General features: G+C 42.2%; 2 protein-coding genes across 6 annotated transcripts in view; one reads left to right on the top strand and one right to left on the bottom strand.

The window, feature by feature from the left end:
• Positions 1 to 14981, top strand: part of GUCD1 (guanylyl cyclase domain containing 1) — a 319725-nt gene that overhangs the window by 152981 nt on the left and 151763 nt on the right. The gene's annotated exons all lie outside the window — the stretch shown is intronic.
• Positions 1 to 14981, bottom strand: part of SPECC1L (sperm antigen with calponin homology and coiled-coil domains 1 like) — an 88010-nt gene that overhangs the window by 59300 nt on the left and 13729 nt on the right. For 4 of the 5 annotated variants that reach the window (XM_058158257.1, XM_058158255.1, XM_058158256.1 and 1 more), the window contains exons 4-5: positions 12416 to 14049; positions 11164 to 11371 (exon numbers count right to left, since the gene is read on the bottom strand). The exons of the other annotated variant lie outside the window; for it this stretch is intronic. In XM_058158257.1, coding sequence (XP_058014240.1) covers positions 11164 to 11371; positions 12416 to 14049 — 1842 coding nt within the window. The remainder of the gene's footprint in view (positions 1 to 11163; positions 11372 to 12415; positions 14050 to 14981) is intronic. 5 annotated transcript variants of the gene reach the window in all.

The raw sequence follows: 14981 nt of genomic DNA on the forward strand, positions 1-14981 counted from the left end.
GGAGACTGGCAATGTTTGAGAAAAGTGTAATGGCTAATACTCCAAAATACAGTATAATCTTCCCTAACACAGATATTATTAATGACTGGTTTGAGTAAAGCTGATCTTTACTTTTATACATTAAGAAATCCTAATGTACCATGCTAAGTTTGGAAGTTTGGGGGGGGGGAATAAAAGTCTAAGATTTATGTAATAGCAATAGCACTTTGACTTATATCCCGCTTCCCCGAGCTTTCCAGTCCTCTCTAAGCAGTTTACAGAGTCAGCCGATTGTTCCCAACAAGCTGGGTCCTCCTTTTACTGACCAATATCAGACTGATGGAAGGCTGAGTCAACCTTGATCCAGTGAGATCCGAACTGCCAAATTGCAGGCAGCCGGCAGTCAGCAGAAGTAGCCTGCAGTACTGCACTCTAACCACTGCGCCACCGTGGCTCGTAATAATAATATTTTTTTAAAGACCACTTAAAACTAAAAGTAATGGGTAAACTAAAATAATGATAAATTATATGATAAACAAAACATGATGAATTATAAAAGCAAAAATAACCATATCAAATTTTAAGAATAAAAGGAGTAACTAATCAAATAATGTATCTGCCCTGCCCAAGACGGACACCACTAAATCTATAAACTGAAGGCCCAGTGAAATGAAACCATCTTTCAAGGCTTCTAAAAATGGAGGGGGGAGCGGTGGGGGGCAGTTCTAAGCCTGGAGGGATGTGAGAAAGAAGACTACGTCCCCTTCATCTCAGGCTGGGCTCTTCACAAGCCTCCCCAAGATCTTCTCAATGCATGTGCAGATGCAACCCTGGCAAGGGGCTGCCTGATACTGTAGGAGAAGGCATGGTGCTGTTTGGAGCATTCCATCCCTCCCTCCCTCGTTACCTTCCCAGGGACTTGAGAAACAAGCAATCTTCAGCCCAGCCTCAAATGGCCTGGAGGGTGAAGGAACGTTGAGGAAATGAGAAGATAGTAGATCGTGGGCACAGCCCTGGGAACTGTTGAACAGTAGCTCTCTAAAAAGAAGCCACTGTTCTCCATTAGAATAGAATTTTTTTTTTATTGGCCAAGTGTGATTGGACACACAAGGAATTTGTCTTGGTGCATATGCTCTCAGTGTACATAAAAGAAAAGATACGTTCATCAAGGTACAACATTTACAACACAATTGATGGTCAATATATCAATATAAATCATAAGGATTGCCAGCAACAAGTTATAGTCATACAGTCATAAGTGGAAAGAGACTGGTGATGGGAACTATGAGACGATTAATAGTAGTGCAGATTCAGTAAATAGTTTGACAGTGTTGAGGGAATCATTTGTTTAGCAGAGTGATGGCCTTCAGGAAGAAACTGTGCTTGTGTCTAGTTGTTCTGTTGTGCAGTGCTCTATAGCGTCGTTTTGAGGGTAGGAGTTGAAACAGTTTATGTCCTGGATGTGAGGGATCTGTAAATATTTTCACGGCCCTCTTCTTGATTCGTGCAGTATACAGGTCCTCAATGGAAGGCAGGTTGGTAGCAATTATTACTTCCTTGTTCTGCCTTAATTACCTCAGTAAACATCTCGCCTAACTTGCACGACTCTGTAGAGGTAGGTTGCATCCTGCCCTTCTTAGCTTAGCTTTGCTGACTCCAGTTTAGAAAATAAACCAGATGGGTATCAGTGAAATTTTGTGCTGGTCTCCAGGTTTGAATGACAGCCTCCACTCCAATCTTCATATCTTTTTGTATTCCTTATATTCAATTGTTAGATAGCATGGGATTTTATTTCTAATGTAAATAGCTCTTGGATTCAAGTTAAGTAGAGAGGGCCCTTTAAGAGTGTCGGTCTGACATAATTAAGGGGGGAGGGGAGATTAATATTTTGAATTCAACAGGAATGTTTGAGCACGAACTCTAACGGACATTGCATTCCCGATATGATTGACAGCCAGAGACCTGTGGAAGAAGATTACCACGGGACCCCGGGAAGGAGCTGGCATTGGACCAGACCTGATGACCTCTTGGGGGAGAGGAGGGAGAAATAGGGGGGATATAGATTGTTAGCCATATTTTGTCTCAGATTCACCTTTATACTACTGCAATCAAGATGTACCTAGTAAAAGTACTTTTCTTTATTTTCAAATGAAGTCAAGGTGTATTCTTTCCTAGATATAATCAGAGGCAGCCTGACACTGTGGGAGAAATTTCTCCCACAACAGAACCTAGCGCTCTCCTACACAAGGCTGTCTGGATCATTAGGGGATTTGGAATGGGGCCCTGAAGCTTCCTGGTAATTGGGGCAGCGATATCTGGAGAGAGGTCACCCTGCAGCAGAGAGACCTTCCCACAAGGGGTATCCCCTCTGTGTTAGGATCTCTCAGCCTTCTAAAGTAAGCAAGCAGCTGTTTTAGGGAATTACCGGCCAGTCTCCAACCTTCGCTTCACGGCGAAGGTTGTAGAGAGTGTGGTGGCATGTCAGCTACCCCAGTACCTGGATGAAGCTGTCTATCTAGACCCGTTCCAGTCCGGCTTCCGGCCCGGATACAGTACGGAGACAGCTTTGGATGATCTCTGGAGGGCCAGGGATAGGGGTTACTCCTCTGCCCTGGTCCTATTAGACCTCTCAGCGGCTTTTGATACCATCGACCATGGAGGGGTTGGGAGTGGGAGGCACCGTTTATCAGTGGTTCTCCTCCTACCTCTCTGACCGGACGCAGACGGTGTTGACAGGGGGGCAGAGATTGACTCCAAGGTGCCTCATGTGTGGGGTGCCGCAGGGGTCGATTCTCTCACCCCTCCTGTTCAACATCTATATGAAGCCGCTGGGTGAGATCATCAGTGGCTTTGGGGTGAGATACCAACTGTACGCTGATGATACTCAGCTGTACTTTTCCACCCCGGGCCATCCCAGTGAAGCTGTCGAAGTGCTGTCCCGGTGTTTGGAAGCCGTACGGGTCTGGATGGGGAGGAACAGGCTCAAACTTAATCCCTCCAAGATGGAGTGGCTGTGGATGCCGGCACCTCGGTACAGTCAGCTGCAGATGCGGCTGTCTGTCGGGGGTGAGTCATTGGCCCCGATGGAGAAGGTACGCAACTTGGGCGTGCTCCTGGATGGTCGGTTGTCCTTTGAAGATCATTTGGCGACCATCTCCAGGAGAGCTTTTTATCAGGTTCGCCTGATCCGCCAGTTGCGTCCCTTCCTGGACCGGGATGCCTTATGCACAGTCACTCATGCTCTCTTTACCTCTCGCCTGGACTACTGCAATGCTCTCTACATGGGCTCCTTGAAGAGCACCGGAGACTCAGTTAGTCCAGAATGCGGCTGCGGGTTATTGAGGAGCGGTTCGAGCTCCCACATAACACCTATCCTGCGCAGACTGCACTGGCTACCTGTTGTTTTCCGGGTGCGCTTCAAGGTATTGGTTACCACCTTTAAAGCGCTCCATGGCCTAGGACCGGGCTATCTACGGGACCGTCTACTGCCGGCCTCTATCTCCCATCGTCCGGTACGTTCCCACAGAGAGGGACTCCTCAGGGTGCCGTCAGCCAAACAGTGTCGACTGGCGGCCCCCAGGGGGAGGGCCTTCTCTGTGGGGGCTCCGACCCTATGGAACGAACTTCCCCTCGGACTTCGACAACTACCTGACCTTAGGACCTTTCGCCGCGAACTTAAAACTTATTTATTTCTTATGGCTGGACTAGCTTGATTTTTATCTTTAAATTTTAATGTGAATTTGATGGGTTTTTAAAGTTTTGTAATTTTATGGGGGAGTGTGTTATTTTAACATTTGGGCAAATTTAATTTAGTTTTTTAAGGGATGTTTTTAACTATTGTGTGTATCTGTATTTTATCTGCCTGTTCACCGCCCTGAGTCCTTCGGGAGAAGGGCGGTATACAAATTAAAATATTCATTCATTCATATTCATATTCAAGAGACACCCACTGACAGGAACGTCCTTCATTTCTGTAGGGGACGTGATGATCCAGGACAGCTGGCTTAGAATGTGTGAATGGCCCACCCTGCATCTGTCACCATACCTTCCCCAGCCCATCATGGTTTCAATTCAGGCCCCCATCCAGACAACCTGTAATGGTATGTGGAACAGTTTTGGGAGATAAGAGGAAGACCTGCAGCCTGATAAGCGGTAGCTCAATCTGCAGATGGGGAAGTATTTTACAAGGGACCCTCCTTATTTTTCCAGAGACTAAAACCAGAGGAGGGGAACTTGTGGGGTTCTGTTAATGTAATCTTACCATAAAGTAGGATTAGTTGATCTGGGTGTGTTTCTTGTTTGGACTCCCACGCAAGGCTGACACAGCCCAGAGGGAACTGAACCCACCCTCTTATTTTCATGCACTGCACTCATTCTGCCAGTGTTAGCCATCTTGGGTGGTCACTTCCTCAGAATATGCTGCTTAATTACATACACAATAAGCATTCCTTCCAACCACGCATCTTGCCTTGCCTTACCGCCCATCAAACTAAAGATTCTCCCCAATCTTCCTCAGATATCTCAGGCTGGGAAGTGCCCATCAACCCTACCAGATCTCTCTTCCTGGCCCCTTTTTTCTCAGGGGGTGCCCTCATCAACCCTCTCCAGCGCTCTCTGGAGAGCACAACATAGAAAGCGACTTACATATTCGTCCCAGCCAAGCAAAGATTATGTACCTCTCTCCACATCACTTGGCAGCACTCCGTAGCCTTCTTATCCAGACTCTGGGCCATCCATCCCTGCCTCTCCGTTTCATTTCAGGCCGGACCCTGCAAGTTCAAAACTGCACTCTCTCTCCCTTCCACTTTTGTAGCACTTAGGACAATAATGCCCGACTTTCGCTGGCAGATTCTAAGAATGCTTGCTGGCGGTGCTGTCTCCACAGCTCACGTGCCACAGGTCGTCCTTCAACTAATCGCCTGGAGGTCAGTTCTCCTCACGATGCCTCACTGAGCATGGAGTGTCCAGGGTTCCTGAGTTCCTTTACTGTCCAAATGGCTTCTCTTCCACCACACCTTCCTTCACCCTCATGCTCTTCTACTTCCCTAACCCCGGTTATCAACATTTTGACCCATGTCAAATGTCCTGATTTCACCCTTCACTTCCCACATCCCCTCCCACTGAAAAGCTTATAATCCATTTTATCCAAAATTACCTGCATTCCATATCCCGCTTCCCCAAGTAAATTCCAAATCTCTAATCTTAACACTAAAGCTCTCCCAAGACAATATTTTCTACAATGCCATACTAAAATAATTGGGGCTGTGTTGATAAAACCTTAGTCCGCTTAAAATTTGTTTTCAAATCCGTTCCCTTACTCTATTTTAATATTTCAAAAAGAGAAGCATAATATTACCTCTATTCAAAGTGCAGGTTAATAATCCCCATATTTATAAAATCTTGATTTCATATACATCTTTGCCATCTCTATTTTATTTTATTTTATTTTATTTTATTTACATTTATATCCCGCCCTTCTCCAAAGACTCAGGGCGGCTTACAGTGTATAAGGCAATAGTCTCATTCTATTTGTATATTTACAAAGTCAACTTATTGCCCCCCCAACAATCTGGGTCCTCATTTTACCTACCTTATAAAGGATGGAAGGCTGAGTCAACCTTGGGCCGGGCTTGAACCTGCAGTAATTGCAGGCTACTGTGTTCTAATAACAGGCTCCTTACAGCCTGAGCTATTACGGCCCCCATCTATGATGCATTTCTTTCACACATGAAATCAAATATATCTGCAGATTTGATCATGCATTTTCTTTATTTAAAAGATCTAAATGGCCACTATCTCGTAAAACACAACTCTGGCTCAGCTTACAATAATAATAAAAGCAAAAGCAAGGCAAAAGAAGAAATCCAGGCTCCTGACCCACCATCTCCAATCCATCCATTCATACGATCCTCATGCTCCAACCTTCCTTTACTCCAGGGCTGGAGGAAAACCTCCTAGTCCTTCAAGGCTTCAGGGTGTGTGTGTGTGTGTGTGTGTGTGTGTGTTGTGCGCGTGCACGGGTCCAGCCACGTGCCAGATCCCAGGGAAGGTGTGGACATAGTTTAAGAGTCATAGTGGTGGTATAGTAAGAACCTGTCATACCTTCCCAGAACCAGAACTCAAAATTATTACCTATAATGTTTTTTTTTTTAAAAAAAAATTCTGGAGAACTGGTGAGATGCCAGCAGACTCAGTAAATGCAGTTCCAACTTTCCAAAAGGGAAAACTACAAACCAGTTGTTCTGAGCAAAAATATCACACCAAACAGTCAAGCAACATGCTTAGGTAAGAGTACTACCGTCACCAGCAGCCTACATAAGTTCATCGAGAATTAACTGAGCAATCCTTCCTCTTTTTATCAGCAAATGGCAAGTTCCTTAGACCTTCAGAATGTGCCTTGACCTCAGTAAAGCAACTCTCTCTCACTCTCTCTCTTTCTCTCTCAGAGACCCTGATATTTAAAGCAGAGTGGATTAGAGGACACTACATCCAGAAGATCTGCATTTATTTGAAAAGTCTCCTAGATAATTTAATTTAAGTAATTATATGCATCTTGCTTTTATATTCTCACTATATCATAAATAAAAGATTTTAAAAAGAAGAAGGAAAAAAAGGCTGTTTGGAAATAATTCTATATCAAATTGCTGCAGGAGATTGAGAGAGATCCTCTTCCAAGGCCCCCTGCTTGGCCTTGTGCTGCCTGAGGCCCAGAAGATAAGAGGAAGGGGCTCCTATTGAGTCTGCAGAGGGACGAAGGAAAGGGGAGCCTGGCTGGGCTGCATTCAATAGGAGAAGAAGAGACCCTCAGCCATCAGACGCAGCTTCCCTGTCCTCGGTGCTTGTCCGACGAGGGGTGGGGTGAACTGCTCAGGGACACTGCACACGTCATGCATTGATCAAAATAAGTTTTTATTAATTACATGGCTAATTTTTTAGGCATTCTGGACAAACATTTGGTGTGGTTTCTTGACAATAAGAACCTTAAGAAATGTATCAATCTGCCCAGGACAACAAGAGTTCCCCCCTCTGAAGTTTTCACATGACAGCCGCCTAGCTCTCTTTTGAAGGGATCCCTGCCCTGCCAATTGGACTGGATCATCTATAACCTCCAACTTTCCTCTTAAGTTCACAACACTGTGATTTAATTATTTTATGCATTCTTTTCCTCTTGTTAAATTACAATCTTACAGTACCGTGTTCATAATATAATGTTTACGGGACTTCCTGTTTGGCACCGTAGGTGATGGCGGTGATCTTTACGATCACCAACCTCTGGATTATGTGGAATCGCTAGGACAGCTTAAATCTGCTGTCCAGCGGTTCGAAAAACCCGCTCTTCGGGAGAAGAAGAGATGGTGAGCTGAGGGCAGAGGTTGAATTTCCCTAAAGCCCCTGAGAAAAAAGGGGTTTGAAGGGTTAAGTTCCCTCCAGCAACCCGAAGTGCTCCAGATCCGAGGATTTTTCTGCTTTGGGGGAACCAATCACCACGACCAAACACCGAGATTTATTTTGGACAATAAAGGATTATACCGGACAGAACGAAAGTGGGAGAACTTTATGCAAGTAGCCAAGCCAATTCCCCGTTACTTTGTAACAAGCTTGAAAACAGCAAGAAAATGGAGGCGAATTGTTAACAACTTAACGAATGGAAAGCGAAAGTGATACTTTTAGCTTGCTCTCTGCTGCTGGTAAATTGCATGTTATTTGCTACTTTAACTCTTTAACTCTTTGCTGCCTGCTGATAGAATCTAGGGGAGATTTTTAAATATTGCTTTAAAAGACTGTGTTTCTCAGAGGTTAAGAAGATTTAAAGTGAATATTAAGTTGGAAATAAATAAATAATTTTATAGAAGATGGCAGCCAAACAATTAAAGTCAGTAGACAAAGGGCTCTGGAATTTCATCAGCTGGTGCCTCTCCAGCTCATACAGCAGAGACTAGAACATTGAACTTAGAGGCGGTACAAGAGAACTTAAAAGACTTTATGCAAGAAAAATTTAAAGTAATAACTGATGAGATGTCTGAAATGAAAGAGCAGATATTAGAAATTCAAGTGGGAAATAAAGAAGTTAAGGAAGGATTTGTAATTGCAGTACAAAGTTTGGCAACAAATGTGATTTTATTAGAAGAGGAAGTTGAAGAAATTAAGCAACATAATTCAAAATTAGAAAATAAAATGGATGAATTTCAAAGTAAAATGGAAAAAACAGATGATGAAATAGTTTTGATACAATATAGAAATATGGAATTTGCTCTAAGAATCCGTGGTTTGAAAGAGAATAAAGAAGAGAATTTAAGGGAATTTTTCTGAAGTATTTGCTGAGATATTAGCAGCTCGTCCAGCAGATGTGGCTTATCAAATTGATAAAATATATCGTGAATTCTTGGATAGCAAGGCAAAAAAGTTGCCAAGGGATGTTGTTATTTATTTTACAAATAGAACAGTGAGAAATCAGATTTTGCAAGCCTCATATAAGGGGGAGAAGATTCAGATTGCTGGTCAAGATATTTTAATATTAAAGGAAATTCCACCAAAAATGTTAAGGGCTAGGAAGGAATTTGCCTTCCTGGTGAATGAACTTAAAAAACGTCAGATTGAATATAGATGGGATATTCCAACTGGTATAATAGTATATTATGCAGGGAAAGTACATCGTCTCAATACAGTTGGAAAAGCAAGAGAATTTTATGTTGAGGCATTAAAAGTTGGAAGTCTTCCTCCATTGGAAGCTAGAAGAAGGGAGACGGAAGTGAAGGAAAGAGAAGTGAAGCAGGTACAAGAACAGATTGTGATGGAAGAAGATTTATTACAAGTGTTGGAAATACCTACGACGGGTTCAGACTCAAAAGAACAAAGGCTGACAAGAGCTGCTGCTAAACGCAAGGAACAAGAGATGAAGGCACAACAACAACTGGCAACTACTACAACGGAAACAGTGGGAGGAGCAAGGCCTAAAGCAAAATGTGATCTGCGGCTAGTGTTCCAAAAGTTTCCTTTGGCCGATAATGGCAATTAAACTATTATCTTGGAATGTTAATGGTTTGAATTCACCGCAGAAGAGAAGGAAAGTATTTCACTATTTGAAACAATTTAAAAATGACATTACCTGTTTACAAGAAACACATATTAGATCTTTAGACCAGAAATATTTGATAAATTCAAAACTGGGAGTACATTTTGTTGCCTCCTCTTTGGAAAAAAAAATGGTTTAGTTATATATATAAAGAAGGATATATCAGCAAAATTAATTGAGGTGGATAAGCAAGGAAGATACATTGCTATTGAACTTTTGTTGGAGGGAAAGAAGACATTATTAATAGGAGTTTATGCTCTGAATCAACAACAAAAAAAATTTTCAAGTTTTTACATAAAAGAATAGTATTTTGGGATTATAAATCATATGTATTAATAGGTGATTGGAATGGTGTGTTGGATACTCAAAAAGACAAAAAAAGTTTAAGGAAGATATCAAGCCGGGCGAAATTACCAAAGGCTTTTTTTGAAATGATGGAGGACTTGGAATTAAGAGATATTTGGAGAGAACATAATACAGAAGAGAGGGATTTTACCTTCTTTTCTGACAGGCACCAATCATTTTCGAGGATTGATTTTATTTTGATTACTAATGATTTGTATTCTAGAGTGAAGAAGACTAAGATTTGTTCAAGAACTCTATCTGATCATAGTCCGGTTGGATTGAATTTGATCGGGAAAAGGAGGCTAGGAGATCATGGAGGTTGAATGAGAATTTGTTTAAATATGAACAAAATGTAAATGAATGTAAAAAGCAAATGAAAGAATTTTTTATTATGAATATGAAAAAAGAGACATCTATAGAGATGATTTGGGATGCCAGCAAGGCTTATATGAGAGGAAATCTTATACAAATGAATATTAAATACAAAAATAAATTGCAGAAAAAGAAAAAGGAACTGGAAGAGGAAATTAAAAAGAAAGAACAATTATTGATAAATAGCCCAGGAAATAGTAAAATAAAAGAATCAATAAATATATTAAGAGGTCAGTTTAATATGTTGATGGCAGATCAAGTAGCAATTAATTTACAATATGTAAAACATAATACGTTTAATAATGCCAATAAGCCAGGAAGATGGCTTGCCTATTTAATAAGGAAGGGGAATTGAGAGTGTGATTAAGTGTGGAGAGACTAGAGATTATAATTTAGGAATTATTTTAGATTATGATTGTTAGTTTTGATACCCTGCATTTTGTTCTGGGAAGTCGGGGTGGGGGGTGGGGGGTAAGGGGGAGGGGAATTGGGGGGTTGAGGCTAGAGATGGAGTGATGGTTAATGTACAGGGATTATTGAAGATGTATAAATATAATTAATGTAGGGTCGGGTCTGCCCAGTTACCATTTTAGAACGGTGGGGAGGGAGAAAAGAGGAGAGAGTAGGAGGTAGGAAAGAGGAGAAGAGGGGTAGAAGAGGGGTAGAAGAGGGAGAAGGAAGGTGTAGGGTGGAGGGAGGAGAGGATGTAGATAAGAGAAGGAGAGGAAGGTCTGGAAAGTAAAAGAAGGTAGAAGAGGGAAGAGTGTTAAAAAAGGGGGGGGGTGACTGGGCAGGCCTGACTAATTGTATATAACTGTACATTGAATGAGTTGTTTGACATGATTGTAAAAATAAAACTTTTTTATGGAAAAAAATAATAATATAATGTTTACATGACAAACATAATGATTAAAGCACGGATAAAGTCATATGAAATCAACCAAAAGAAGTAATAAAAATTAATTACAATTTGTACAACTACAATCCTACAATCAATCTTATCTGGGCCAAGGAGAGATCCAACAACAGAATAAGGCTGATGGATCTGCCCTCCCCATCCAGATCACCAACCATCTCTCTAGTAACGCCCCCCCCCCCTTTTTTTTTTTTTAAAGAGAAAGCTGTTCATGAAAATGTTGCATTGTCACAATCCAACTAATTCAAATTCAGGCATCATGATCAAACTGGGACATCCATTTCCACACTAGAAAATAACAACACTAACAATTAAAGCACCGCAAGGACATTAAGAAAACAAATAATTTATTTTAATGTTCTTGCAGGGCTTTAATTGTTGCAAGAACTTTACACACACACACACAAACACATACACACACACACACATACAAAAAAGCAACGGCAAAACTCCCAGGAAAAGGCGAAAGGCTACTTACTCTCCAAGTCAGTGATGATGAGGTTGTCGTGGAGTTTCACTGCTCGATGCTGCTCCACTTCGTCCTCCAGTTCAAATATGGTTTCTTTCATGTCACTCCTTTCTGTTTCCTTCTCTTCCAAATCTGTGCGTATTTTCTCTAAGGTTATGTTCAGATCCTCAATTTGCTTTTTGGCTTCTTCTCGGAAAGCTCTGTACTCATCTTCTATCTAGTTTAAGACAAATGGCCAGACTCTAATTGCTTCTTCCAAACAGATTTCAACACTTGCGTCCAGGATTAAATTTGTATTACACACTGGAGAGTGCCAATTATCTCGGCTGAAGTCTTTACACAGCCTTTACGCTGTCATGCTAGATAGTGCAATAACCGAATCAGTAAAGAGTTATTAGCTTCCAATCAATGTGAGAACCAGACACCTCTCCAGCTTAGCCACCTGCCTCCAGTAACTCCTCCGAGGTGTCAGCCTTACAATAGCGATAGCACTAAGACTTATATACCGCTACAGTGCTTTACATCCCTCTCTAAGCAGTTTACAGAGTCAGCCTATTGTCCCCAACAATCAGGATCCTCATTTTACTGACCTTGGAAGGATGAAAGGCTGAATCAATCTTGAGCCTGGTGAGATTTGAACTGCCAAATTGCAGTCAGATGGCAATCAGCAGAAGTAGCTTGCAGTATTGCATCCTAACCACTGCACCACCATAGCTCTTATCCTTTGCCAGTTGCCTGAGAACTCTTTGAACAAGAGCAGTCTTTCTTAACCTTGGCAACTTGAAGACGTGTTGACTTCAACTCCCAGAATTCCCCAGTCAGCCTTGCACTCTGTCTTACTGAGTTGAAGTCCACACACCTTAAGCTGCGAATCATGTATGCTCCCTGATGTGGAAAACTCAGCTATGGTTAGTTCCAATTTTTATTCAGGCCAATGTATTTATCATGCTACTGGAAACCCTCTCATCACCATTGGATGTTTGTATACCTGCTCACAGCTGAAACACAAGGACGGCACTCCTACCTTTATTCTTCTGAGGGAAAGTGAGGCTTAACTTTGAAGGACAGAGTGGCCCTGAAGCAGGATCTGTCCGGGAGCAGAGCAGCTCAGCACTAGCTCTAGGCACTTAAGGGAGAACCAAAGGACAGGTCCGGGAGGTCAGCCATGTGGCTCACAGAAGCTTCCAAGTGATTTGTCTGCCTCCCATTTTCAACACATCTGGGAAAGCCTTCCTATTCAAACACACTTTCGGACCTTTACCTTTGCAATGGCATCTTGGAGACGATTGGCATCGTTACGTGTCCGAGCAAGCTCTTCCTGTAAGTTGCCAGCTAACGTCTCTGCTTTCTCTTTGTCAAGCCTGACGCTCTCTAGCAAGTCCTGGATGTCTGACTTATCACCCGATTTGTGTATAGAATAGAGCTCAGCAACTTTCTGCCTCTCGTGTTCCAGCTGTGCTTTTAACCGGTTCATCTCAATTTGGTCACTGGAGACGGTAGCTTTGTACTCATCCAAGGTAGCCGCCAGAGTGGCCTTGCTTTTCTGCTCTGAGTCAAGAATTCGCTCCATGTGGTGATTCCGTTCCTTCAATGCCCCGATCATCTCTTGGGCTTCTTTATTGTCTTGTTCAGCCATCTTCAAAGTGTTGCTCAGATGCTGCTGGACACCCAGAAGCTGCTCTCTTTCAAAACGTGCATTCTCTGCAAGGTCCATAAAACGTTGCTCTAGCTCCATGTAGCGTCCACTTTTCATGTCTTCATCAATAACATAGGATATATGATGCTCGTCTAAAAGAGAGCGGAAATACTCGATTTGTCGGCTAAAGTGTTCCAACTTATCACTTTGCTGGCACAAAGATTCCATGAGGATAACCTTTTCCTCTCCAAGCCTTTCATTCTCGCTGTTCAACTCCTGGGTAATTTGCTGCAAATCTGCAAGTTCCTGAAGGGTTGCCTGAAGTTCTTCCGCTGTGCTGTGCTGATTCTCTTCCATCTGATGAATCCGTTCTGTCAAACAAGCCACAGACACTTCGCTGGCATTGCCACTGCTCCCTTTTCTTGAGGTCTCTATGCTTGGCAATCCTTCCGACTCTGAAGACGAGGGAGCATCTAAAGCATCGTCACTGGAAGTGAGCGGCTGATACACTTCACTGCACTCACTATCTAGGTTATCCATGGAGTTGCTGTGCTGATTGTCCATCAAAGTATTCTCGTCCTGACTTAAAAGATCTTCCATGGAACCAGGAGCGGAACCTTCTACTGAAGAAGTAAGAGTTCCTCCACCGTCGCTGTGGCTTCCAGTTGTTATTTCTGGGCTCAGAGATTGGTAGCCAAACAGCTTTTCGGAATTATCCAACCTTTGCTCTAGAGAAAAACCCAAGGCATTTAATCTATCTTTTAACATCCGGTTTTCATTCTTCAGCTGATTCAGCTCCTCTCGTATGGCAGAGTTTTGCTCCTGCAAATGCAGCAGTGTGGATTCTACATCAGTCGGCTGGTGGATCACAATTGTTTCTTTATCCTCAGATTTTTCATCATCCTCAAACGGATCTTCCTGAAGGCCCAGCTGAGCACGCATCTCTCTTAGTTCATTCCTTAAGTGGAGGATCTCAACGTCTTTTGTTTTGGCTAACATCAGGAGATCTTTCACTTTCGCCTCTAGAACAGATTTATCACTGATCTGATTGTCTGACTTTGACTTGCTCATGCGAACATCAGTATCCTGACTAGCACGGCTGCGGGAACGTTTTGCAAGAAGGACATCACTGCTTGTCTGACCAGTCAGGGGCAGTTTTTTACTTTGAGTTGGTCGTGAACGGTCACGAATCCTTTCCCGAGAAGAGCTGGATTCCTTATTTCCAGATGAAGTGCTACGCTTAGCTGAAGAATTTGTACCTGTTATTTTTTTTAAAAAAATAGTAAATTGGTAGGTAAGGACACAATTCTGTAAAAGGTAAAGTAATATTTTTTTCAGGAATACGTAACTATAAATTCTAATCCACATGCTTGAAAGTTAATGATTGAAAACAATTGTGTGTAGCAACATACAAAATAAAAATTATTATACCACAATAAGCCATAAAAGTTAATGCTGAGTAGCTATATATACTGCAAATAGGGGAAACAACAACATAGTAGGTCCCTGATAAGTCTCTGAGAAAGTTTCATATCCAGATGACCAAAATGGAGCTCTTCATTTTTCCAGTTGCACTGATGATCTCTATTCAGCTTGCAGTCAGAGACCGTACCAAGGTCTTCCTTTCACAAGCACTATTGTTTACTACTTCTCCTCCAAAACCAGAATTCAAAATAATTTTGTAGTTCTGGTATGGAAAGTACGGTAAGTAGTAATCTCTGTTTGCTAATTTAGGTACCATGTTCAGTTATAGTCAGCAGTGCACTTAATTTTAAAATATAACAAATGCACAAGCAAGTAATCTGTTCATGATCCTGGGTAACTGAATATGAACTAAACATGTCCTGACTAGCATGTCATATAGTAGGCCATGATATATGAACAAGCCCCCTTCAAGCTGAGCTGGACTCACTTCATTGAGACCCAGCCATTTCGATTTCTTAGGAATAATGGAATGATTGGCCATTGACTTTTTCCTTTTTTTTTTTTTTTTACTTGTCAATCTAGTCAAACTGAAATTATATGGCGGTCTCCCATGCCTGCTTAGGTTCTGAGCCCAGAGAAAGTCAACTGGGTACCACTAACTGTTAATGAGAATTAGCACCGTGCAGTGTCTATAGAGATTCTCAGTCATCCAGGTCATGGTTGTCCCAAAGGTGATTTTTCAAGAGGCAACTGGACTTTCTGGTTT

This window comes from Ahaetulla prasina, chromosome 15 (genome assembly GCF_028640845.1).
Source record: "Ahaetulla prasina isolate Xishuangbanna chromosome 15, ASM2864084v1, whole genome shotgun sequence".
NCBI lineage: Eukaryota > Metazoa > Chordata > Lepidosauria > Squamata > Colubridae > Ahaetulla > Ahaetulla prasina.